The 24,503-nt window shown below is 51.2% G+C and overlaps 1 protein-coding gene across 3 annotated transcripts in view; it reads right to left on the bottom strand.

Annotated features, from left to right (window-relative positions):
* CARD11 (caspase recruitment domain family member 11) overlaps positions 1-24,503 on the bottom strand; it is a 114,399-nt gene that overhangs the window by 38,421 nt on the left and 51,475 nt on the right. For 2 of the 3 annotated variants that reach the window (XM_023655184.2, XM_070231389.1), the window contains exons 2-3: positions 20,520-20,602; positions 5,185-5,318 (exon numbers count right to left, since the gene is read on the bottom strand). In XM_023655184.2, the coding sequence (XP_023510952.1) occupies positions 5,185-5,191 (7 nt within the window). In that variant the 5' untranslated portion in view covers positions 5,192-5,318; positions 20,520-20,602. The remainder of the gene's footprint in view (positions 1-5,184; positions 5,319-20,519; positions 20,603-24,503) is intronic. The other variant, XM_023655183.2, reaches the window with a different exon arrangement.

Below are 24,503 nucleotides of genomic sequence, written 5' to 3' on the forward strand. Positions count from 1 at the left end.
ATTATGAAATGTCTTCTTATTTCTAGTAACACCTCAAGTCCATTGCATCTGATATTAGCCACTCTAGCTCTTTCATGCTTGCTGTTTGCATAGTATATCTTTCCATCCTTTTATTTTCAACCTCTTTGTACTTTCAACCTCCTTGTACCTTTGGACCTAAGGTTTTTCTCCTGTAGCAGAATATAGACGATCCTATTGCTGCTGTTTTAATCTATTCCAACAACCTCTGAATTTCAATTGATTTATTCATTTTTAACTGTTTTATATATTATTCCATTGCATGAATATACCATAATTTATTTATCCATTTCCTTATTGATGGATATTTAATTTTCCCCCAAGTTTTTACTTGAACATTTAGCACCATTTGTAATAGAGAAAAATGGAAATAAGCTAAACATCCATCAGTAGGTATTCCATGATCCTTTTGTACTATGGAATAACATTTTAAAGGGATATGGTGACATGGAGACATTCCAAGACACATGGTTTCAAACAAAGCAAATTTCAGAACACATACGTGTGGTATAATAATAATAAAAAAATTGGTCTTTGTCCCCGGTTTCTGGCACAGAGCTCCTGAAACTCTTGGAATCTCCAGAGTGTGAGCATCTTTTGGATGGTAATGAGATGACTCTTGGCTAAGAAACCCCTGGATAGCTTGAGGATGGGGCTGATTGCCAGGAAAACCAAGCAAGTGATTCGAAGGTTATGACTTCCAGCCCCACACCCCTACTCTGGGGAGGGGAGTGAGGCGGGAGATGGAGTTCCATCATCACTGGTAAGTGATTTAATCAACCGTGCCTACATAAGGAAGCCTTGAGAAAAGTCCCTAAACAATGGGGTTCAAGGAGATCCCAAGTTTGTGAACACACACATGTCCTGGGAGGGTGGCACGCCTTGACTCCATGGGGACAGAGGCTCCTGAGCTCAGGACCCTTCCAGTTCTTGCCCTATACACCTCCTCATATGGCTTTTCATTTGTACCCTTTTAAGATAAACTATAATAAATATAGGGTTTTCCTGAATTCTGTGAGTCATTCCAGCAAATTACTGAACTTGATGAAGGGGCTGTGGGAATCCCTGAGTTATAGCTGTTCACTGAGAGTCTGGGTGGCCCCTGGGACTGACAACTGGCATCTGAAGTGGGGGTGGGCTTGTGAAAATTAACAGAGATAGAAGCCAAGTCTAGAGCAATAGATACACCAGTATCCACTATCTGCCTTTCGACTCACATGCTCTCAGGAGGCCATGGCCCCAGTACCCTGTTTGTACCAAATAAACCCTCTGGCCCCAGCCGACCGATCTGCTCCAAGGAGGACCGATCCGTAGGCTGGGGGTTTCATATGGGCCACAGAGACAGTGGGGCGGGTGAGCGCTTGTGGGGAATTGAGCTGCAAGGTGGCTGTGGAGGCTGGAGCTGTGGCACAGTAAAGCAGAGACGCAGGGAGGTCGAGGCTGTGGAGATGGGGAAGGTGGAGGCGGACAGAGGAGGCGGGTCTGCCCAGGGGAGCTGCACTGAGAGACACCAAGGGTCCACGAGAAGTGGTGGGAGTCCCTCTCTGGGTGCCTGCGTCCAGTTCCTGTGGGGGCAGTGCAGCACTAAGATGCCCCCCGCAGTCGCTCACTCTGACGATGTGTCGGTACGAGCATTTCCACTCACAGAGGAAAATGGACTTCCCTTTACTATTTTTAAGGAGTCACCACCCTAAGAACTTGACTCGACAAATTGTGTATTGAACAGGAGGCAGACGCCGCCATAGTTTATCCACATCTCTCCCCTGCTCTGCCTACTTATGGGATCCTGATTTTTTCCCCAGGAATCAAGTGGCCTCATGCTTGAAGGAGGCCAGGCAGCTTCTGAGCTGCAAAGTCTGGGTCTCATCTGGTCTCTACCAGTGGCTTAAGACAGGTACATGAAGCCCTTTATGGCCCTTGCAACCAACGGAAAGTCTGCTGGGGGCAATTCTGGTGCTTTTCTCCTTGATCTTTGACAGGAACGCAAGGAAGCAACACTGTCATCGAGCCTTTGGATGTTAGTGTGTGAAGCTGTGTGTGATGCTGGGGGTCACTGCAGCCATCCTGTGACCTGAGGACTTACCTAAGGACAAAAGCTAACACCCTCAAGATGGCAGAGTAGAGAGATGGGAAGAACTTGTGTTCTTCATGATGTCACCTCTTGGACACTAAATCAACCAACACTGGATCCCTCTGGACTCCTTCCTATGTAAGATAATAAATGCCCTTTGCCCTAAACCATTTTAAGTTGGGTCTACTATTATTTGCAGTCCAAAGCTTGACTAACAAATGTATCTACTTGGTACGCAGACTTGCTCAGCACAGGGAGCGCAAGAGAGCTGAGAATCAGGAGTGAAGGAGTTTATGCTTTTTGGGAGAGTCAGAGGCCCGTGCCTGGAATTAATTAAATGACAGCTCGAGGCAGGAAGACGAGCAGGTCTGGATGGCACCGACAAGCATCTCTCACTGCCCTTCACCGACAAGGAGGTTGTACTAGCTGGTGCGACATTCCAGGTACAAGCGTGTTCAATGCAATAGAAACACTTCCTCCGGGGACCAGGGTGGCCCATGCAGCCACCTCAGCAGGCCTTTGGTGGCTTCTGCTGGGAGAAGGAAGAAAAAAAGAGGTAGGAAATGCCTAGGGCAAAGCCTTTTTTCCAAAACAGAGATGAAAGGCGCCCTCCTACCTTCTATGCAAGGAGATCACAGAACTCGGATCTAATTTAAATATACCCCTGTGCATCTCAGCTGCTTAGCAAACACCGGCTAAGTAGAACTTACAAGAACTGACTCCAGTGAGCATCCTGAGGGATGAGGCCTGTGCATCCCCAGGTCGGCATTCCTCCACCATTGGCTAACTCGAGTGAGCACCCACTGTGCGCCCAACATGAGCGAGTACCTACTATGCACCGGACACTGTGTGAGGAATGGCATGCAAAGATCTTTCCAGCACAGTCCCCGTCCTTGTGAGGTGCTCAGACTTTGGTGGTAAGAGATGGTGCCTGCACAGACACCCGCAGGAGGGTGAGGAGGCTGCGGGAGAGGCAGCAGCCAGCCCACCAGCGGAACGGGAAACGCCCTCCATACTGGATCGCCCCTGTGCCGGGAGCTGTCAATCATCTCCTTATGTCAATCGCCTCCTTCAATTATCACAGCAACTCTGAGAGGCGGACAGGGTCATCCCTGCCTTGTAGGCAGGTCCTAGGGATTGAACTGTCTCCCCCGCAAATTGATCTGGAGAAGCTCTAACCTCCAATGCGGGGGGTGGGGGGGGCGTTTGTAGGCGGGGCCTTTGGGAGGTATTAGGGTTAGATGAGGACGGCCCTCATGACGGGGTAAGTGTCCTTGGGAGAGAGACACCAGGCAGCCTGCTCTCCTCCACCATGGGAGGACACAGTGGGAAGGTGGCCATCGGCAAGCTAGAGAGGTCTCGCCAGAACCCACACGGGCTGGTGCCTTGATCCTGGACTTCCAGCCTCCAGAACGGTGAGAAATCAGTGGAGCTGGCCATCTGCGGTGTCTTGTTATGGTGGCCCCAGCTGATGAAGACAAACACTGGCCTAAGGAACTCGCTCAGGGCCACACAGCGAGCAAAAAGTGGGGTTCCCGCCCAGACCTCCCCAACGCTAAGGCTCCCCTCTGAGGTTCCTCTCTTTAAGAGCAGGTGGCATTTGGAGCAGGAGTTTGCTGTGTAGACGGGGAGGTAGATTAAAGCTGTCGGTGAAGGACTGGAGTTTGCGTGGCACGGAACCCGGGCCACCTGTTCCCACTCGAGGGCCAGAGAGTAAGGCGGACAGTGAGTCACCGACAGGTGTCTGTGTGGTTGAAATAAACTTTAGGATCGGAAAACAGGCTGACGTCGGTTACCTAGTCTGGCTGAACACGCGTGCCACCCAGCCCAGCCCTCCTTCCCTCTCCGCACGGCACAAGACATGCAAGAACGTTCAACAGCGGCATTGTGCATCCCAAAACCGGGGGACCCCACAGACATCCCGGTGCAGCAGAGAGGATAAATGACGTGTATACCCAACGATGGCGTACTCCACAGCAGCGCAGAGGGAAAGAAATACGCTACGTGCATCCACATGGACGAACCTCAGGGAGGTGACACTGAGCGAAAAGGCCAGTCCCAGCAGAGCACAAACAATGCGACTGTCTGTGTAAATTTCCCAAACATGCACGACCAAGCCACACTGTTCAGGATCTACAGCAAAACTATACCGAGGAGCAAAGACTGAGAAACGTCAGAACGGTGGCTCCCCCACGAGGCCAGCATGACGGCTGGGACGTGGACCGACACCCAGGTGATCTCGGTGATCCTGGGAATCGTGTTACTCCTTCAGCTCGGGACACGAGTGGGCATTTTATTGTTCTTTGCCTCATAGATACACACACACACACATAAATGAATTAATGAATGATTTAACGTGCAAAAACTATTCGTAGTGTAGCTAGCTTGGAAGAAAAAAAATCTTGGACACAGTTTCGATGTATTTCCTTTCCCAATGTATTTACCTTCCCAAACACTTTGCTGTAACCCGGCCTGACTCAGTCCCGTCGCCTGGGCCAAAGCAGGCGGCCAGTATCCAGCTCTGGGCAGTTTCCTTGAAAACAACTGGCCCAGAAACGTGCTCTTAGCCACTGAGGCCCTGAATTTTAGCAGCCTACCGTGCTGGGGCGTCCTCTCTCCCCTCACTCTTAGCCAGAGCCGGTGGCAACTCTGACCCGACCTTCAGCAGGATTTGGCTTCCAGTCTTAAGAAGTCAAACCCTAGACCACGTCAGTCTTTGGGTTCTACACGAAGAGCCATTCTGCTCACCTTCCTACAGGATGGGGAGGCTGCCTGCCCCTGGACAGACACCCTGGCAGCTGCTGGTCTCACTTCCCTCCCTCATTCATTCAAAACATTCGTCCTGTGGCCTCTCCTGCTGTTACATAAAGTCTTTACCTCGACCCCCGAGGCCTTGCCAGTCCCTGCGTCTCACCTCGGCTGTATCCCGGGCACGCTGGCCTTCTCCCTGATTCTCCACCAAGCTCTGGCTCCCTCAGGGAACGCCCTGAGCCTCCCTCTGCCTGGAGCCCTCCCCTCTCCGCCCGCCCATCAAGTGTCAGCTAGGCCTCACTTGCTGCTTTTTTTATATAAAGGAGCTGACGTAGGGGAAGTACCTGGCATGCAGCAGGCGCTCAGCAGACAGTAGCCGCTCTCCCGTTATTGAGGCCTGACCCGGACTCCTTCCGGCTGGGGCTTGTCCTTCCCTGAGCCCGTCTCCTTCTGGATCTGCAGCTGCGGTGGCCGCGATCTGTAAAAGGAAAGGTCATCTGACTTGGCGCGAGGGCAGAGGTCGCAGCGAGAGAACCCTTCAGCTATCAAAGCGATGCCCGGCTTGGGAAGAAAAGGCCAGAAAATGCCAAGGTGCGCATCTCTCCAGATGAGAGTGACGCGGTGGCCACAGCCAGGAGCTGTGGGAGCAGAAGGGCTTCTGTTCCAGCCGTGGCCGGCCTGGAAGGCCCCTGGCTGCAGGTCCCGAGACCTCTGGCAATGGAGAGAAGGGTAGGTGGGAGCCCGGGTCACTTGGCCAGGGTGAAAGATCTTGACTCGGCTTTGAGAGAAGCCTTTGCAGAGTGGAGACCTTCTAATCAGCTACTAATTCATTAGGTCAAAGGCAGCGATGAACCCCTGAGCCCAGAAGAGTTCCCTTCACCGTGAATTATGTCCCCGGACCCCCGATTGCCGTGGGTTTGGGCAGGAACACGCCACGGCACACGCGTAATTGCCCCAAGGTGGTGTTCCTTACGGTGACTGCCACGGCCTCAGTGATGCCCAGAGCGGTCACTCCAGGAGCCCGGTGATGGCTGTGGGTTTATGGGGAAAGGCTAGTTCCTCTTCTGGAGAAAGGGAGGTCAGGGACGGGGGGAAGGTGAGGCTCAAATCCTGAGAAGGTGACAAGGGGCTTGACACCTGTCCTGACAGCTGCGGAGGTCCCTGTAACGGGGGCCTCCTCAGGCGGCGGCTCCACTCGGCAGTGACGGGGACCCTGGGACGCCGCTGTTTAATCAGGATCTTGTTCGGTTTTGGCTTGGAGGATTAATCACAGGTGACACCAGAGCTCCCAGGGCTGACAGAAGCTGCTCTTGTCGGGTGTCAGCTTGGATCGAAGTGAACTGTCACAGGCCCTTGGCCCTGGGGAGGTGGCGACGACACGCTTCTCTGGAGGACACTGTCTCCTTGGTCTCCTCGTGGCCGTCCTGCTCCGCGGCTGGGACCGGAGCGGCCACAGTGCTGCGGGCCCCGTGGACCAGGCTGGGGAGCGGGGCCAAGCCCCCCGGTGCAGGGCAGCAGGTCTGTCCACAGGCCAACGGGCAAAGGCAAGGGGAAATGACACTGTTCTGAATTTGCATTAAAAAAGTGGAAACGTGTGTTTCTTTTGTAAGCAGAAGAAAAGGCTTTTTAAAAATTAAGTGTAAGAGAGATTTTAATTGCAAGAAGAGGAAAACAGGTTTGTACGACTACCCAACGTGTCAACATAGGCTGGGAAAACCGAGGCATGAGACAACCAGCAATGAGGCGGGCCTTTCTATTTCCACCCTTAGAATCTGGCCTACGCCCTCGAGAACTTGGTCCTAAGGTCGGGGAAGATGTACAGGGTTCGTCTCCTGAGGGCTTGACGGATAGGTGTAACATTCATCTGGCTGAAGCATCTGATATTTAGAGAGTATTTACTATGTGCCAGGCATTTTGCTAAGCGTAACTGAGAAACCTCCAGAACTCTTCAAGCTAGGTGGTATCATTACTATTATTGTTATCATCACCACCATTTTATAGCCAAGAAAATCAAGCCTGGGAGATGTTCAAAGGCATATAATCATCACGAGAGGCAGGATTTGGACCCAAGGTTCTCTTACTTCCTCTTAATTCCTACTATACAGCCCCTAGAATTGCCTTTTTGTTTTTTTTTAAGTTTACCTTTGAGAGAACTCTAACCAGAAAGTGTATGTACAAAAAGCTGCCTGAAATTATGTTGAGTGAAATAAGCCAGATAGAGAAAGACAATCTCTGTATGACTCCGCTCATACGAGGAAATTAAACATGTAGGCAAAGAGAACAGATTAGTGGCTACCAGGGGAAAGAGGGGGTGGGGGGTGGGCACAGAGGGTGAAGGGGTGCACCTACAACACGACTGATAAACAATAATGTACAACTGAAATTTCACCAGATTGTAACCTATCATTAACTCAATAAAAATTAAAAAAAAAAAGTTCCCTGAAATATCCCTTTTAATACACAAGCTCAAGACAGAATTAAAACCAAGTCCTAAGATGGCAGATATTGGCTCAGGGTTCAAAAGAATATTGCTTCTCCAAAAAGGAATCAACTGCTTAGTGAGTTATGAGCTCCCTGTCATTGGTGTCATTCAGGCACCATGGGTCGATGCCCAGTCACCCGACAGTGAAGCCCATTAGTTGGCAAGCAGAACTTGTCCACGCTATTTTTGCTGACTCCCACTGAAGAATGAAAAACAGAGAGCTGAGGGTCACTTGATGTTTGAGGAAAGTCTCCATGTGAAAGGAAGACATCAAGAGACAAACTGATACAAGGAACCTGCAGGAATGAGACGACGCACGGAATGAGAGAAAACTTAAAGAAACACAGTCTAATAATTAAATGCCATTAAGAGATTAGATAAGATATTGCATCCAGAAAACAACGGTAGGATGCTATGAAAAGGGAACAATCAGAGAACAAGAAAGAGTTCTTAGCAATTGAAGTAGCAGAAATTTATAATCAATAGAAAATTTGGAAGATAAAGTTGAGGAAGTCTCCCAAAAAATTTAAAGAGAAGGAAGATAAGAAAGGGGGGACAAATGAGGTCCATTTAGAAGTTCTAATACCTGATAAATAGAAATCCTGGAAAGAGATCACAGAGGTTATGCTTTCTCTCTTGTAAATATTTTGGGCATACAACATAAATTAAGGGATGAAATTATCAGAGAAATAATATTAGAGGATTCATCAAATGTAGGATCATGAGTCTTCAGATTTAGTCTTCGAGCACTTATTACAATCAGTGGAAAAGAACCTTCTCAGAACATCACTATGAGAGTTCAGGCCACCAGGGACTAAGAGAAGACCCTAAAAGCTGCCAGAGAGAGAACATCAGGTCATATGCAAAGGACTGGAAGGAAATGTGGCATCAGACCTTTCCACAGCAACGGCAGAAGCAGGGACACAATGAGGCGGTACCTTCACATTTTTGATGGAAAATACTTTTTACCCTAGAATTCCATAGCCATCCAAACTATTATGTGTGAAAATAGAATGACATTATTTTCAGAAAGGCAAGGACTCTAGACGTTTATCTCCCCTGTACCATATCCTAGGAAGCTATTGGAGGATATGTTCCAGTAAAAGGAGGGAATAAAGTAATACAAGAGGAAGGTATGGAGCCCAGGAAACAGAGAATCTAATTGGACAAAGCAACAAGGAAAGTTCCAGATGAGACGGATGCAGCAAAAAGTAGCTGGCTAAGATTATGGCAGGATAATGGAGGGCGCACGAGAGGAAGGCTGTCGGGAAAAATACTGAATGGTTATCTGATATATTGATAATTTAAGAAATAATATTGTTAGGCAAATGACAGGACTGAGAGTACATGGAAAAAATAATTAAGGATAGATACATAAAAAGCCTCAGCAAATGAAAAAAAAAAAAGTGAGGCAATATTAACTCCAGGAAAAAACAAAAGACAAGGAAGGCAACATAATCACAGCATACAACTTGCCTCGGCATGAACAATATTCACCTAGTCACGATAATGTAACGTGCAAAACTGTGATACAAATGTATTAAGAGAATGGAGGGAGGGGAAATGCATGGAGTGCGCTACTAGTAAAAGACAGCTAAATTCTTACCTACCTAACAGCATGTCAATAAATAGTGACTTTTAACACATATAGCAATAAACAGCAATACAAGCATGTTATTTAGAAATAAGGAGGTAGGGGCTGGCCCAGTGGTGCAGTGGCTAAGCATGCACATTCCACTTCAGCGGCCCAGGGTTCACTGGTTCAAATCCTGGGTGCAGACATGGCACCGCTCACCAAGCCATGCTGTGGTAGGCGTCCCGCATATAAAGTAGAGGAAGATGGGCATGGATGTTAGCTCAGGGCCAGTCTTTCCCAGCAAAAAGAGGAGGATTGGCAGATGTTAGCTCAGGGCTAATCTTCCTCGGTGCGGGGGCGAGGCGGGGGAAGAAATAAGGAGGTAAATAGCAGAAGAAAATGACAACGAAGAGTTAGAAGTGGTTGCCTCTGGGGATCAGGACTGGTGATGGTGATGGCCAGTTTGAGAACTGATGTTTTCCATTGCAAGTGTGCTTTACTTTTTAAATTCTGCATGACATATATATTATTTTGGAAAAAAATTGATAAAAATTAATTATGTCAATAGTTGGAAATATGGACAATGCATTTAAGTATAAAGAATCATGGGGGTCGGCCTGGTGGCGTAGTGGTTAAGTTCGCACACTCCGCTTCGGCGGCCCGGGTTTTGCCAGTTCTCGTCCTGGGCACAGACCTACACACGACTCATCAAGCCATGCTGTGGCAGCATCCCACATAAAAGAACTAGAAGGACTTACAACTAGGATATACAGCTATGTACTGGGACTTTGGGGGAAAAATAATAAAAGAATCAACAGTTACCTCCCTTCTCTGCACACTTAACCACATTCTATCTTTTGTAATGCTTGTCAGATAGCTCACCCCTTCATAAAACAGACATGTGTCCTGGGCACTTCACAGATGTCCCCTCACTTAACCTTCACAGGAGCTCAAAACAGTAGGTTTTACTCTTCCCATTTTATGATGAGGATGCAGGATCAGAGAGTCAAATAATGGGGTGAGATCCCACAGCCACTAAGTGGCACAGCGGAGATTTCGGCTCCGCCCCCACTGACTCCAGGTCATCTTATGTTAATTAAACTAGCAATCATCATAGCTAACATTTGTTATGCACAGTGTCTAATCGAACCAATGAGACTCCTTGCTTCCTGGGCTCTGTAGCCTCCTCTTTATTGCTTTATTCTCTCATTTTGCTGGAGTATATCCTCTAATAGCCATCCATGAAAAGGTACATGGTGGTTGTTATAGGCAGATGTTGTGTTAAATGCTCCATGTGGATTATCTCATTGAACACAACCACCCCATGAGGTAGATGCTACTACTATGCCCATTTTATACAAGAGGAAACAGGCTCAGAGAGGTTAAGTTACCTGCCACAGCTCTGTCTCCTCTCTGCATCTCCCAGAGAACTTAGCACGAGGGCTTACTCTTGGCAGGTGTTCAATATACATTTGTTGGGTGAATAAACAAAAATAAAATCCTCAATAACATAAGCAAAGAGCTGCAATCGCCTCAAATCCAGAGAGTACCCAGCCCTCTGGCAATGAGCTGTCTTTGCGAGGCAGACACCTCGTCTCTCCAACAGCCGACCCAGCACAAAAGCTCTGAAACCAGAAGGGGGTCAACAGTCAGTTAGATAAATGCATCTCTGGTTAATTGATCTGCCTGGATGATTGGAGCGAGAGGCTGGAGATGGAGGGTTTAATTATTCCAATGAAACCTCCACTTAATTGAAAGGACTTCTGGCAAAAAAAGGGAAAAAGATTATTTAAAAGGATGATCTACTGCCTTGCGTGGAAGGACTGAAGAGACGTTGGCACACACCGGCACTCCAGCCTCTAGAGGGTTTATAGCCCCAGAATTAAAGCTCACAGAAAGGGACCAGGATCACCCCCTCCTGGGTGCCTCCCCACCTCCCCCCACTCTCACAGTCCCCTTCATGCCTACAAAAAGGGCACTTAGAGAAGAAGCTGGAAAACTCCCCTGCAGGCATCTTCCTTGACATCTCAGTTAACTTTTTAACCTCTGTCTATCTGAGCTCATTCCCCTGAAATATTGTGATGATAATATTTCTCATCAATTTACATGTGTACAGCAATCAGCAGGGCTTCACTGATACATATTTTGAAAGCAGCAATTAGCGTTTCAAATTCACAGCCGAGTGGCAGACACTGCCAGCTGCCGGCCCGATAGCCATTCTCTCTCATGAACAGAGCCCCGATTTTGTTTGGAGCATTACTGTGCTCATCTAAAAGACGATTTCCAGCCTCCCTTGCAGCTAGAGGTGGCTGTGAGGCACAATTCTGGCCAGCGAGACGTACGTGGAAGCTTCTGGATGAGATCCAGGAAGGCTCTTTAGAGGGAGGCAGAATCAGGGGAGAAGAACCTTTTCTTTGCCCCTGTCTTCCTACCTGGAATGTGGATGCAATGATCTGAAGCAGAGCAGCTATCTTGTGAGCATGAAGACAAAGGCCACACTCTAAGTATGGCTGCATAGGATGCTACAAGGACTTTGGGTCCAAGCTAACCTTTGAGTTCTTGGTCCATGAGAAGGAAAAAATCCCTAGTATGCATAAAACTCTGATTTTCTTTCTATTACTTGTAGCTGAAAACCATCCAAACTGATATATGTGACAAGTAAGCTCCAAGCCTTCTAAGAAAGTCATACTGGTCCCAGCCACAGACTTCTGAGTCCTACAATCTAAGCAATAGCCTTATTTATCTATTTGCTCCTGCTCCTTTTTTCTAGATACAAAACCAGAGTAAGCAAGTGATCAATAAAGACTAAGTATTGCCCACAAACAGACAGTGGTGTGACTCTGAGGGGTTAGCAATGCCATGAGGAGACGGGAACCCCCACACTCCACCAGAGTCTGTTTGCCTAGCCATCCCTGGCCTGCCATGCGTGGGCAGGACGACGGCGCTCACCTGCCCACTATGGTCCTGCCTCAAATGCTGAGCCACCCCTCACTTTTCAGTCAATCTCATTATTCCACACGCACCCATCTCACATTACAGCCAAGCTTCTCAGCCTTCAGCCCAGGCACGCCCACCACGCCTGGCATCTCCTCAGGCACCAGGCTACCTATAATACTTATACCTGAACTCCTCAAGGTGCCCCAGCCATCTATTTTCAGGTGAGCCAGGCAAAGAGCCAAAGGTTTCTGTGGAATAAATATGTCTCGACTTGGTACCTTTTAGGAAAGGCTGAAGCATCTGTAGGAAGTCAGTATCTGGTGGGGGGTGAATCATGGCACAGTTACGGAACCCAGAGGCCAAGGGCATGGCAAACCTTAACCCCTCCTCCTCCCCAGGCCTGCCGCCAGCCCAAACTTATTCCGTGGAGGCAAAGAATTTTGGAAGGGCACACGCCTCTTGCATTCCCAAAGGATACTGCTTCCCCCCCGACCTCGAGCTCTCATTTTCCTACCACCACTGCAGAGAAGCTGCCGAAAAGAGCACAATCAGGAATGACAGATTTAAATTGTTCTGAAATGCGTGTCAATTTTTCACATTGGCTCCTCATGAGCGTTTGCGCCGTCTGGATTCCAGAGCCATGCACACAGCAAACTGACAGCTCTGATGGTCTCTGGGAGCCACGGCTGGACCACTCTGCCAAACCCAAGAGTGAGGTCACCCTCTTGGACTCCTGGAAAGGGCAGCCTCGCCGTGGGGCTGGCTTCGACGATAATGAAATATGTTCTCTGCTGCGGTTGTCCTCAAAGGCTGGTCAACAGATCTGCCTTTGCCGTAGGGGGCTGTAAGTCACTGGGACCACCAGCTGATTCCAATTCAGGAGCCCTCTGTGCTTTCAAAGACAGACCCTTTGTTTCATCTGTGGGCCCGACGAAATTCTTTTTCACGGGCGTGCTCTTTAGCGTCCTGGCTACCATTTCCCTATTTGGGCTGGGAATAACTTGGCGAGTCCACAGTCCCTCTTAGAATTCTTCAGGTCAGTCTTAAGCCTCGGTTTGCAGCCACGCTCTCCAGCATGTGGTCGGTTGTCAAGAGATGTCTGCTGAATCGAATGCTCTAACGACCTAAGGATTTTTGATAAAAATATTCCATTGTCACAGAACTGTGTTCAGCAATCAGTCAACCAAGAAGCAAATGATACGGTCAGCCCAGGCTCGCGGCTCTGTGAAGCCCTGTCCGACCCCTCCAAGAGGAGCACCGACTCCCTCCGCATCCTCCTGGATGCCGAGCATGGACCGACATTCCTGCGTGTTTCTCTGTTGTGCCGTGACTCATTTCCATGTCTGCTGTGAATTCCCTGAGAGGAGGACTCGTGTCACACTCATCTGTGAAGCAGAGCACGCTGCCCAGCACGCGGCGAGCTCTCCACGCACCTGCTCAGCGAGCGATCGTGTCTCCTTCCAGGGTCAGCCTGGAGACCTGGGGTTCCTACTGCACAAAAGCGACCCCAAAGCGGGACACAGCGCATGCATCTCGGTGCATCAATTGCAGAGAAGCTAAACTCTAGTGCGGGTGGGGTGGGAGGGAACCAGGAGTTACTTTTTGATTTGGGGTCTCGCGGAGGCAGTCTGGAAGGGTCAAAATCGGACACGGGAAAGGCACTGCCCTAAACTTGAGCATTAACAAGAATTCTGCTCCCAGGAGCCTTTGGGGCTGGCGGGTGAGTGTGTGGGGTGAGCCCAGGGGCCCCGGGAATCTTCGAAGTGAAAAGGTTGGGCCCTTGCATTTCATAGAAAAGGTCACCAGTGTCATCCAAGAAGAGCCCCACTTGGAAAGCAGCCAAGAATGAGTGCTGGAAGGTTCCGCGGGAGCCACATTCAGACTTAAAGCTTCCCCTTTTACCTTCTCCTCCCCTTGCCTGGCTGGCATTGGAATCCCATCGGAGCGTGAGACAGGTTAAAACGTTAGACCAGGCGGGGGCCGACGCCTTTGGATGTCTACCCAGGGCACGTCCCCAAAGTTTGGTGACGTGGATACTTCAGAGTAGACTTGAAGCCGGAGAGTGGGAACTCCACTCATTCACTCACTCACTTGATTCATCAAGCATTACTAGCTGCACAAGACAGAAGAGTAAGAAAAAGGAAGAAGCTGACTATGAGCAGGTTCAGGAGGAAAAAAAAGACAAGGACGAGTGAGAATAAGACACAAGCAACAAGCTCGGGGATGTTCAGAGCCGACTAAGGAGGCAGAGAAAGAGAAACCTGAAGATTCATAGGAAGAAGGAAGAGGGAGAAAGATGGGAGCGGTGACGGGTGGAAAAGAGAGGAGGGCGAAGCCAGCTGGGATGACAGCCCGGCCCGGCCCAGACTTCAAAGGTAAGCGTAGGCTCAGAGCATGCAAATCAGAGGCACAGCTCAGCGATTCACCAGGGGGCTGCAGAGCGGGTCACGGGGTCGCCACCTGCAGCTCAGAAGAAGTTATCTCCGGGGCCCAGAGCTGGTCCCAGAGCATCGCACCCATCCTTTGAGGCCCCAGCCGCAGCGGCACATTGCCGAGCACTGGAGTCCCCGCTCCCACATTTATGAGACGCTCTGAAAATGTACTTAGAAGCGATGCGGCCATCCGTTTTAAACCCAACTCTAGTTGGGGGGGCCGTCTATTTTATGAATTTTTTCACGGGAACAGGAAAACGCGGGGATGCTTCTCGACACATTTCCATGTGTTTTGAAAATAACTCTGCCAAGGATTTCAATCAACCAGGAGGTTAGGATCCGGAAAAATGCAATTTCAGGTTTTCTTCTATGGGGACAGGGTGGCAGTGATGGGGGCTGGGGAGTTTCCGCCTCCAGTTCTCGAACGCTCCCATCATTGTCCAAAAATAACGCCAACAAGTGAAACCAGGAAGGTCACCTGAGCCGCAGCAGAGAAGCCCCCAGGGGAGGAGGTGGCACGAAGCTCTGGCTTTCCGGGGCTGCACGGGGATCCCAGAGCCTCTTTCTCGAAAAGCCTTTGGGGCTGGTTGAAACGCTGGTGCAGGAGGCGGCAGCCCTGGGTTCTCTGTAGACCTCAGACTTCCTTATTTGACCCCGAGGTGTTCAAGGCTGGAGGCCAGTCTGTACTTTCTCATCCATTAGTTCAGTGGGCAGATTTCCGGGCAGCAGAGGAAAGAGGGAGCTGGCGTGAGGGCCGGGGGAGAGTGACTCTGTTAAGCTGGGCTGCCTCTGAAGACCCCTTCTGCTGCAGGCTGAGAGAACTGGATGCTGGGGTTGCATGCGCAGGGCACCCTACTCAAGGAAGACGCACCTCCCACCCTTGGGAGGTTCAAATACGTTGTGAAGTGACATCGTTCCCCCCCGACCCCCAAACATAGCGGCCATGGGGGAAGGATGGCAGGAACTCTGATCAAACAAAAAGAGAGTCAAACCAAGAAACCTTTGCACAAACAGATAAAACTGACAGCTTCCCTCTGTTCTAGCAGAAAGGACAGGCTTCCGAAGGGAGATAGTCCTGGGTTTCAACTCCAGTCCTACCATTTGCCGCTGTGTGGCTTTGGGCATGCTGCTTAACCTCTCTGAGCCTCCATCTATTGGTCTGTGAAATTGGACAAGCAGCACGTACATCTTAGGGGGGGCTGCAGCGCACATGGCAGGCACTTAATTAATATCACATAGGCCACCCTTCAGAAGCCAGCGGCAAACTCGTGATGGAAACAAGGGTCTCCGCCTACGTGTCCCGTATAATTACCTCCACCTCAAAGAGAATTTAGAAAAAACTTAAAGACTTGTCTTCAACCCTTTTGTCTGGGCTTCCCACCTGCAGCTCACTCACCGGGTGGGGTTAGCATCTCTTTGTGTGTACCATGTCGCCTGTGATCTTCCCCCATCCCACATTTCCTCGTCCGCCCTGTGGCCCAGCAAGGATCTTACGCAAGTAGGCGTTTCGTATTTACGAAGTGATCGATTCCTGATGGGTAAGCGCCGGCTCTCTTCTTGCTGTATTTCCTCCCTTCAGCGGAGAAGACTTCCGTCTCGGCGCGTGTGGCGAAGGCTTTCACCACGACAGCCTGCTGATGGCACCCTATGTCTTTCATTTGTACCCAGTCTGTTCGCTGCACCTGCATTTCAGATCTAAGCACCAACCTAGCTGGTCCTCTCAATCAGTCACGGATTAGACGTCTAGAAGAGTTGTCCCTCCAATTTCTGACCCACAGGGACAGGGCCATCTTGTCACAAACCGTCTTCACCGGGCAAAATGCAAAAAAGCCAGCTGGTCCTCCATTCTGTTGGGGAGAGCTCTTCATTGGCTGGTGGTCCCAAACATCGCCGCAGTGTTATGGCAACGGTTGATTTCTGCAATGTGCTCCTTCCCCGGGGCACCAGCGGAATCCGAAGGACCTTCTGCATTAGCAAGGACGGCCCATTCTAGCCATCGGCGTGCTGGAGTCCGGCTTGCTTTGCGGAATCCTAATCCTTTGAAAACTGACAACCCGACACCAGCCGGCATTGTTGGGAGCAACCCAACAGGTCATTGCGTCCTTGTGCACGGTGGCAGGAGGTTGATGGTAGCTTCGTCACCAGTTGACCTTCAGAAGACACAGTCCTGAGCAAGCAGGGCTCGGTGCCTTCTGCACTTGTGGGTGTCTGACACGCAGCGGGCGCTCGCTCCATTTCAGAGAAGGGGAGAGAACGACTCAGGAACAAAAAGCCACAGCAGACAGCACGGATGGAGGCAGGCAGAGTCTCAGAAAGGACGGCTGTAGTGCCAAAGAGCTAGAAGAGCCACTCTCTGCAAGTCCCGTGTGGTCCTCTGCTGGCTACCCTAGGATTACTCTAGACCGCGGCCCTGCCTCCCGGGAGAAAAGGGGTGACGGACGGAGGCACCGCTGATGGAAAGTTAGAGGACACAGCACTGACTTTTAGTTTTTAACTGAGCCGGAAAAGAAGAGAGGTGTCTCGCTATTCAGGACCTCTGCCCGTCCAGGAAAGAGCTCCTGGGCAAGCCAGAAACAGCGACCCCATCTCCCCAACCCTGCCAGGACTGGCGGCCCACTTTGTGGAGCTTCCAGGCGCCTGATTTGTTCCGTTTTCCCCTCTCCTGCATGTCTTGGGGAGACATTGCCATTTACTGCAGAAGTTTTTAGAAGAACAAAGCGTGATGCCTACACCCGGCTCTCTTATGACCGCAATTATTACAACAGCGAGCGTTTGCATGCGAGATTAGGCAGGCGCAGACGCGAAATCTAAACCAGTCCGATCTTCTCTCCTGAAATGCTCTGCCGGAGAGACGGCAAGGGAGCAAGTCCATTAAAATGCATTAACTGAGCATCCACTATGTTGGGACCAAAATAGCTTTGTGCTTGCAATAAAACGTTAGGCTTCTGAGAGGGAGAGAGAGAGAAGGAGGAAGAGTGGGACTCCGAAAGGGTCTCTTTACTCATAATTAACTACAGAATCAACAGCTCTCTCATGGAACGAGGCCCCCTCCGTTACCATCTCCGCAGCCCCGTATTTCAATTAGCTCTGTGTTATTCTGGTCCCCTATTACTTCTGATAATCAACGGCTGGCTGTAATTAATTGTTATGATGTACCCAGCGCAGAGCCAGACGGCAGCTCGGGAAGGCTGGCCATGGCTGCTCATGTCTCCAACGTGCCCCTCGAAGGGGCCGCTCGGAGTTCAGGCTCCACCACAAGACCTAGCTGCCCTGTGGGGTGGGCGAGGGTGACGGGCAGAGACCCCCATGGGTTGCTTCTGGCATCTTTGCTGCATCATGGCGCCGAGCAAGGTTCCTGCTTCTCTCGCCTTCCTCTGCCCAGTTATCCTCTCCGGTTACCCTTAAAGTAAAGACACCTTATTCGTGCAATGGAATACTACTCAACCGTAAAAAGGCTACAACGTGGAGGAGCCTTGAAAACATTATACTGAGTGCAAGAAGCCAGACACCAAAGGCCACATATTGCACGATTCCATCTATATGAAATGTGCAGAATAGGCAAATCCAGACAGACAGAAAGCAGAATGGCGCTGACCAGAAGTGGGAGGAGAGGAGCATGGAGGTGGTGACTGCCGATGGGTAAGGGGTTTTATCCGGGGGCAACGACAATATTTTGGAACCAGACAGAGGTGGTGGTCGCATAACACTGTGAATGTGATAAACACCACTGAATTGCCCACTTTAAAGTGGTGCATTTTGTGTTATGTGAAGGTCACCTCCATCAACAGAGTAGAATAAAATAAAAACAGCTACAATTGCTTGAGTGCCTGTGCGGTGCTGGGTCCTAAACCAAGACCAACTCCTTAGACAGCCCTGGCGGGCAGGCGTCAACAACTCTGATGAAGAAATAACAAAATCGAGGCCTGAGGAGGGGGCATCACGGGCGAGGGGAGCCGGGGCGAGGCTGGATTGGGGCCCCGCGAGGCAAGCACACGCACTCTCCACTGTAGCGCTCCAGTGGCTCTTCAAACCAGAGGTTCTGGCGGACGTGGGAATCCAGAGAGTGACTTCTGCGGGCTGCTGCATCAAGGAAAAGACGACAGAGAAGCAGAGGCAGCAGAAGCAGGTGAGGGGAGGGTTAGAAGAGAGAAAGAGGACAGAGAAAAGGGAACCAGAACTAGCAGTTTTATTTAGTACCCGCAGGTGCACAGCTGTGAAAAGGAAAGAGAAATGAAGCAAGACGCTGTCAAGGGAGGAGGCATGGTGGAGGGGCTGGGGAGGGCAGGCTGAGCGCAGGAGCATGGAGGGGGAAAGCAGAGTCTGGCCAGGAGGGGCTCCTTCTGGCTCAGCATCCGTGCGTCCATCACATCCCTGCTCCCAAGAGCTCCTGAGACGGTGGGCAACTTGCATGTGAACTTGAGTAACTTTCCTTAGGCCAGCTCACCTGTTTTCAAGCTGTGAGAGAGCTGGAAACATAGAAACACTGAGACTCACATTTTCCACGTATCTTTGCGAGATAAGTGGAGTCAGGGAGATGAGGTCGCAAAACATGTCAAAATACACCGATTTTCCTTCTCAGGGGAGAGCTCTGGAGCGCTCCCTAGCTCTCTTGTAATCATCTATTGCGTAAAAGTATCTTTAAATGAATTTGTCCTGGTTGTTGGCTGGTGAGCATGTCTTTTCATTTTCCCTACCACCACGCACCGGCAAATACAAGATTGGGTTTTTCCGATGTCTTATCCTTCCTGCACGGTTGTGATGGAAACACTTCACGGAGAATCTGAAAGTAACAGTGACAGGAATCTGGGAATATTCATGTCAGAGATAATCTCTAGCTTCTTGCTGTGTAAGCGAAAGCTTATAAATCAGGTGCAAACCAGAAAGCCATTTTTTTGGTGTGTGCCGAATGATATAATCACCAATAATTACATAAGGCACCCATCAAAATTGCACCCAGACGCCGGAGATCAGTACAAACTCGAAGTTGTCAGGAACAAGGTTTGTTAGCAGCAGGCTGGGGGTACCCGGCTGCTTTTACCATCACTGATGTCTTCCTGCCTGTGGCTGAGGAGCTCCGAGTGAGTCCACGTACGAAGCCGGGATTGAAGGCTGGCCGCCCCGCGTTACCCAAGGACGCTGCAGGCCAGGCAGGGCGTCTTCCTCCGGCAGGTGGTGAAATTTCTGCATCGAGGGATGTTACCCACTGCGTGACTTTGAGGCACCACCAATTTAGCACTGTGTTTAAAGGATGCCTCTAAGACCTTGCTGACTTCTTCAAACCCGTGACGTCAGTTTGCCCCGCTAGAAGTAGACTACAGCCTCCAGTAAGCCAAGGATCCCCAGGGGCTGCAAAAGTTTCTTCAAGCCTGCAGGACTTCATGGATTCCTGAAGCGTCTCATTCAGCTGCCTCCAAGAGATACGGGGGTGGGGAGGGGTGGGGGGTGACTTCCTCTTGGGGGTCCTGGTCCTTCTGCCTCCTTGCTGAGCCATTCACCCCACGCTGTGCCTCTTTCCCCTGGATTCGGGATCAAAGGTGTCCTGCTTGGTTCTGCTCTCCAATATCTTTTTCTCATTCCATTTTGCTTGAGGGCAGCCCCCCCCCCCCCCCCCCCCCCGGCCTTGGCTTAACTGTTGGACAATCGAGGAGGAACTGATTGAAAGGCGATCCCAGGGGAAGGGCAGGGATCCCAGAGAGGGCAAGGCTCCGGGGCTGCGAGATTCAGATAAAGGCAAGGGCCCTGGCTTCTGGAAACAGACACTGCCCACACTTCCTCTCCACCCAGCTGGGGCCATGGGCATCTCACTCCTTCAACAAGAATGCATTCTGTGCACTCACCCCCCACTCAGCCCTCTGCACTGTCCTCCATCAAAAGAGAGTTAGAAAAAAACAGCACGTAGGAACAGGAGTGTTCTGTCCGAATTGATCATCAGGCATTTATTGACAGCCTTCTCTGGGCTCAATTCCACAGTCTGTGCAATCAAGCTACAGCATAAAACAGTTGGCCCGGCACCAGCTGTTCAGAGTCCACTGTGTTGTTTAAGGAATTAAGAAATGAAAAGGAACATGCATGATGCCATCAGAGCACAGGGTTCAGACAAGAGCAAGAGGGAATGGTGGCGGGAAGCGGGGGTCACACAGCAGCCCCCTGACCTGGGGCAGGAGATTCTCCCTGAACAGGGATGGGGCTTCACGAGCTCGGCACACGCGTGCCTCGGAGGAAAAGGACCGGCCAGCTGGGAAATGTACTCACGCGTTTGCAAACTGGCTCTGCCCTGGGTCTGGCTTGAGGTCTCTCCGGGGTCCTCTCAAATTCCCTCTCTTCTGGCGCATCGCCTGCCGGGCCCCAGAAAACGATGATGCTGCAGGGAGCAACGGCCGCCCCCGGAAGCCCACACGACACCCTACTCAGAGGCCACCGCTATTTTTAGCAGGGGCAGAGGTGGGGGCTGCGGTGGGCTGCCATACTTCCCTTTTTATTTTTGTTCTGAGCAGAGTCTGTGGGTGACTTTCCATGGAGGGGGGAGGCTGAGACAAGAGGAGGGGACTGCGGTCTCTCTGGCAGGCGGGGTGCTGCAGAGAGCCGGGGCCATGCCTGCCCTTGGGGGGGCAGCGAGCATGGGTGGGGGGTTAGCGGGGAGAGAGGAGTGGGCAGGACCCCAGAGTCACCCAGCTCTGCCCTTCCTGCTGGCCCCTGCCGCGGTGCCCGACCTCGACCAGGACACCTCGCCTAGGAGACCTCAGTCCCCTGACTTTGAAGGCCAGCTGGCGGAAGTGTGGGGCCTAGAACTTTCCAGGGAAGATGCTTCCGCAAGCTCCACGCCGAGCTGCCCAGAGCCAAACGCACCATCATACTCTTCTCCTCCCGACATCTCCGACTCCCCCTGTTGGCCGCCCCCACCCAGCAGCCACCTTGGACCACTGACCCAGTGCCTTTCTGACAACCGTGTCTTCTCTCTTGCCTTCTCCAGCTGGACCTCACACTGCAGGCTGCAGCACAGCTCTGATCACACCCTTCCCCTGGGAGGCCCTGTGGTATAGACACTTCACCGTGGATGGGTTAGCACAATGCTCAGGGAGAGAGCGAGAGAGTCGCGGGTGGGTGGACGGAACTGATGCGTGAAAGTCGCCTGTCCGAGTGTCCTGCACACGCAGGTGATCCAGAAAGATCAGCCCAGACCCCTTTCCTGGAAGCTTGCCACGTCCGCTCCATGCCTATGAGGCTGGACACAAGTTTCTGCCCAATGCTCCACGGCCCCAGACCACAGAGTCCCAATCTACCGTTTCAACCTCATTTCTCTCTATTTCCTGACCCGCATCCATCATGAGAAACTTACTGTTCCCTTTCCTTTTTAAAAATAACGCCGGTGCGATCAGTAAGTTGCATGCATCTTAAGCACATAGTTCATTGAGTTTGGAAAAGCAGACAGCTATGCAACGAAGCCCCAATCCAGAAAGAGAGCATGGCCATCACCCTAGAAAGTTCCTTTATGGCCCTTTTCATCCCACTCCCCACCCCCCACCCCCAGAGGCAACCACCACTGTGATTTCTATCCCGGCTGCCTTTTCTTGGACCCCAGAAACATGGGACAGCACAGCAAGCTCTCTTTAGGGGCTGGCTCGCTCCGCTCAGCACTCTGAGGTGTGGCTATTTGCGGTGTTAACAGCTTGCTCCTTTTTGATCCTGAGTGTATTCCATGGATATACGTTCCATTTTGTTTATCCGTCCACCTGTTGATGGACAGTGGGGTTGCTTCCCAAAGTGACTTATTGGGATGTTCTTGGACAAATCTTTGTGTGGGCATAGGTTGTCATCTCTTTGGAGTAAATACCTAGGAAGGGGGCTGCTGCTCACACGGTAGGGGCATGCTTAACTTCGTAAGACACTGCCGCGCCATTTCCCGAAGTGGCCCCATCGCCCACCTATCCTCCCGCCAGGAGGGGCGGGAGCTCCAGTTCCTGCCTCGTTGACACTTGGGCCTTAGGCTTTGTAAACTCAGGGCTTCGACTCGCCGAGTAGCAACACCGTCCCTTACTTTGCACACCCCACACATCCCCTCCTCCAGTCTGGCTCCTTCTTTCCTTCCCCCTGGATCTCTCATCCTCTTACGCCTTCTCACATGCACTGGGTTGAACAGCGCCCCCCAAAACCCACGTCCACCTAGAATTTCAGAAGGCGACCTTATTTGGAAATAGGGTTTTTGCAGATGAACTCAGTTAACATGTCTTCCTGGATTAGGGTGGGCCCTAAATCCAATGACAGACACAAAGGAAAGATGGCCGTGTGATGATGAAAGCAGAGATGGAGGATGTGGCCACAAGCCAAGGGATGCCAGGAGCCCCCCGAAGCTGGAGGAGACAGGAAGGATCCTTCCTTAGAGCCTCTGGAGGGAGCACAGCCCTGTCTTGATTTCAGACTTCTGGCCTCCATGACTGTGGGAGGATAAATTTCTTTTGTTCTAAGCCTTCCAGTTCATGGTAATTTGTCACAGTGGTTTCAGGAAAAGGGCGCACCCTGCAACATCTCCCATCCATGTCTCCCAGTCAAACTCCTATCCAGCCCAGGCCCTTCCTGAGCAACACCTCCTCCTCCATGAGACCCTCCCTGACTGCCCTCACCTCAGATGCTCTCCTCCTCCCTGGGCACCTTCAGACAAGACCCAGGCAGGGCTAAGGGCAGGACGCGGCAGCCACCACTGACCAGCTGGGTGACCTTGGGCAAGATGTGGACCTGTTTCAAGACATGGAAGCAACCTAAGTGCCCATCAACAGACGAATGGATAAAGAAGATGTGGTATATATATACAAGGAAATACTACTCAGCCGTAAAACAGAACAAAATCGTCCCCTTTGCAACAACATGGATGGACCTTGAGGGAATTATGTTGAGTGAAATAAGCCGGAGAGAGAAGGACAATCTCTGTATGACTCCACTCATATGAGGAATTTAAAAATGTGGACCAAGAGAACAGATTAGTGGCTACCAGGGGAAAGGGGGGGTGGGGGGTGGGCACAAAGGGTGAAGTGGTGCACCTACAACACGACTGACAAACAATAATGTACAACTGAAATTTCACAAGATTGTAACCTATCATTAACTCAATAAAAATTAAAAAAAAAAAAAAAAGACGTGGACCTGTTTCAGTGAGGGGCTGGCAGCAAACAGGTGTTGTAAGGGTAGGTCTGGGAGAGTGTAATGTAGGGACAGTCCAGAAAGGTGTGGCAGGGGGCCAAGATGGACTAGTGAGCACTGTCCCCTGGGGCTGCCACCTGGGGAGTTCTCCCTGGACTGAAGGGGCAGGGGGAGACGGTGGGCACTGCAGCCTGCAGACACTCATCCTACAGCGAGGGCTGCAGGACAGGAGGCCAGCCTTCGTGAGAGGGGCATGGCCACCCCCAGGGGACTAAATGCCTCACCTCTGTCCTCCCTTTGCACTCCCATCAGCCTAACCCAAGCAGAAGCCAAAGGTCAGGGAGCCCACAGATGGGGCTTCTCCAGGTCACCTCGGGGCACAGCACATGGGGGTGGGGCTGCAGAGCAGAGGGAGATTTTCTGGCACATCCTCCGAATCTCAGATTTCTCCTCTGTCACATGGGGACAGTGCCAGCGCCAACCTGGCAGGGGGGGGCGTGAGGATGAAGAGTTGATGCTTGGAAGACGTGAGCCCGGCGGCTGCATGCGGTGAGCGCTCGGGAAGCCACATGTCCTCCCCTCCGGGAGCTCTGCTCAGCACGACAGACTCCTTCTCGGGGACCGAAAGTTTTCGGCATCTCCTGGTCACCCTCTCATGTTCTAGGCGCTCACTGCATAATCGTTGGCTTGAACTGAAATGAGCGGGGAGAAGGTAGCCCGCCCCACACTCTGGAAAGGGGAGGAGCTTTCGGAGGACCTCTCAGAAGATGCTAGATCCTTAAATATTCCTCGTTCTCGGCCTCTCATTCTGAAAGCTGTCCCTACAGGAACGCCATGGGAGGGGAGCCCTGCTCAACCGCATCTCCTTCAGTTCCCCCAGAAGTCCTGTGTGGCAGCTGCCTCCGTCACCAGGAAACCGAGGCTCAGAGAGGCTGTAGGATTTGCCCGAGGTCACATGATATCTAGTCCTCCGACTGGGCCGCTTAAACAACAAACATTTATTTCTCATAGTTCTGGAGCCTGGAAAGTCCCAGATCAGGGAGTTGGCAGATTTGAGCCCAGCTCCTGGTTCATAGGTGGCACCTTCTCGCTGTGTACTCAAAC

This window comes from Equus caballus, chromosome 13 (assembly GCF_041296265.1).
Source record: "Equus caballus isolate H_3958 breed thoroughbred chromosome 13, TB-T2T, whole genome shotgun sequence".
NCBI lineage: Eukaryota > Metazoa > Chordata > Mammalia > Perissodactyla > Equidae > Equus > Equus caballus.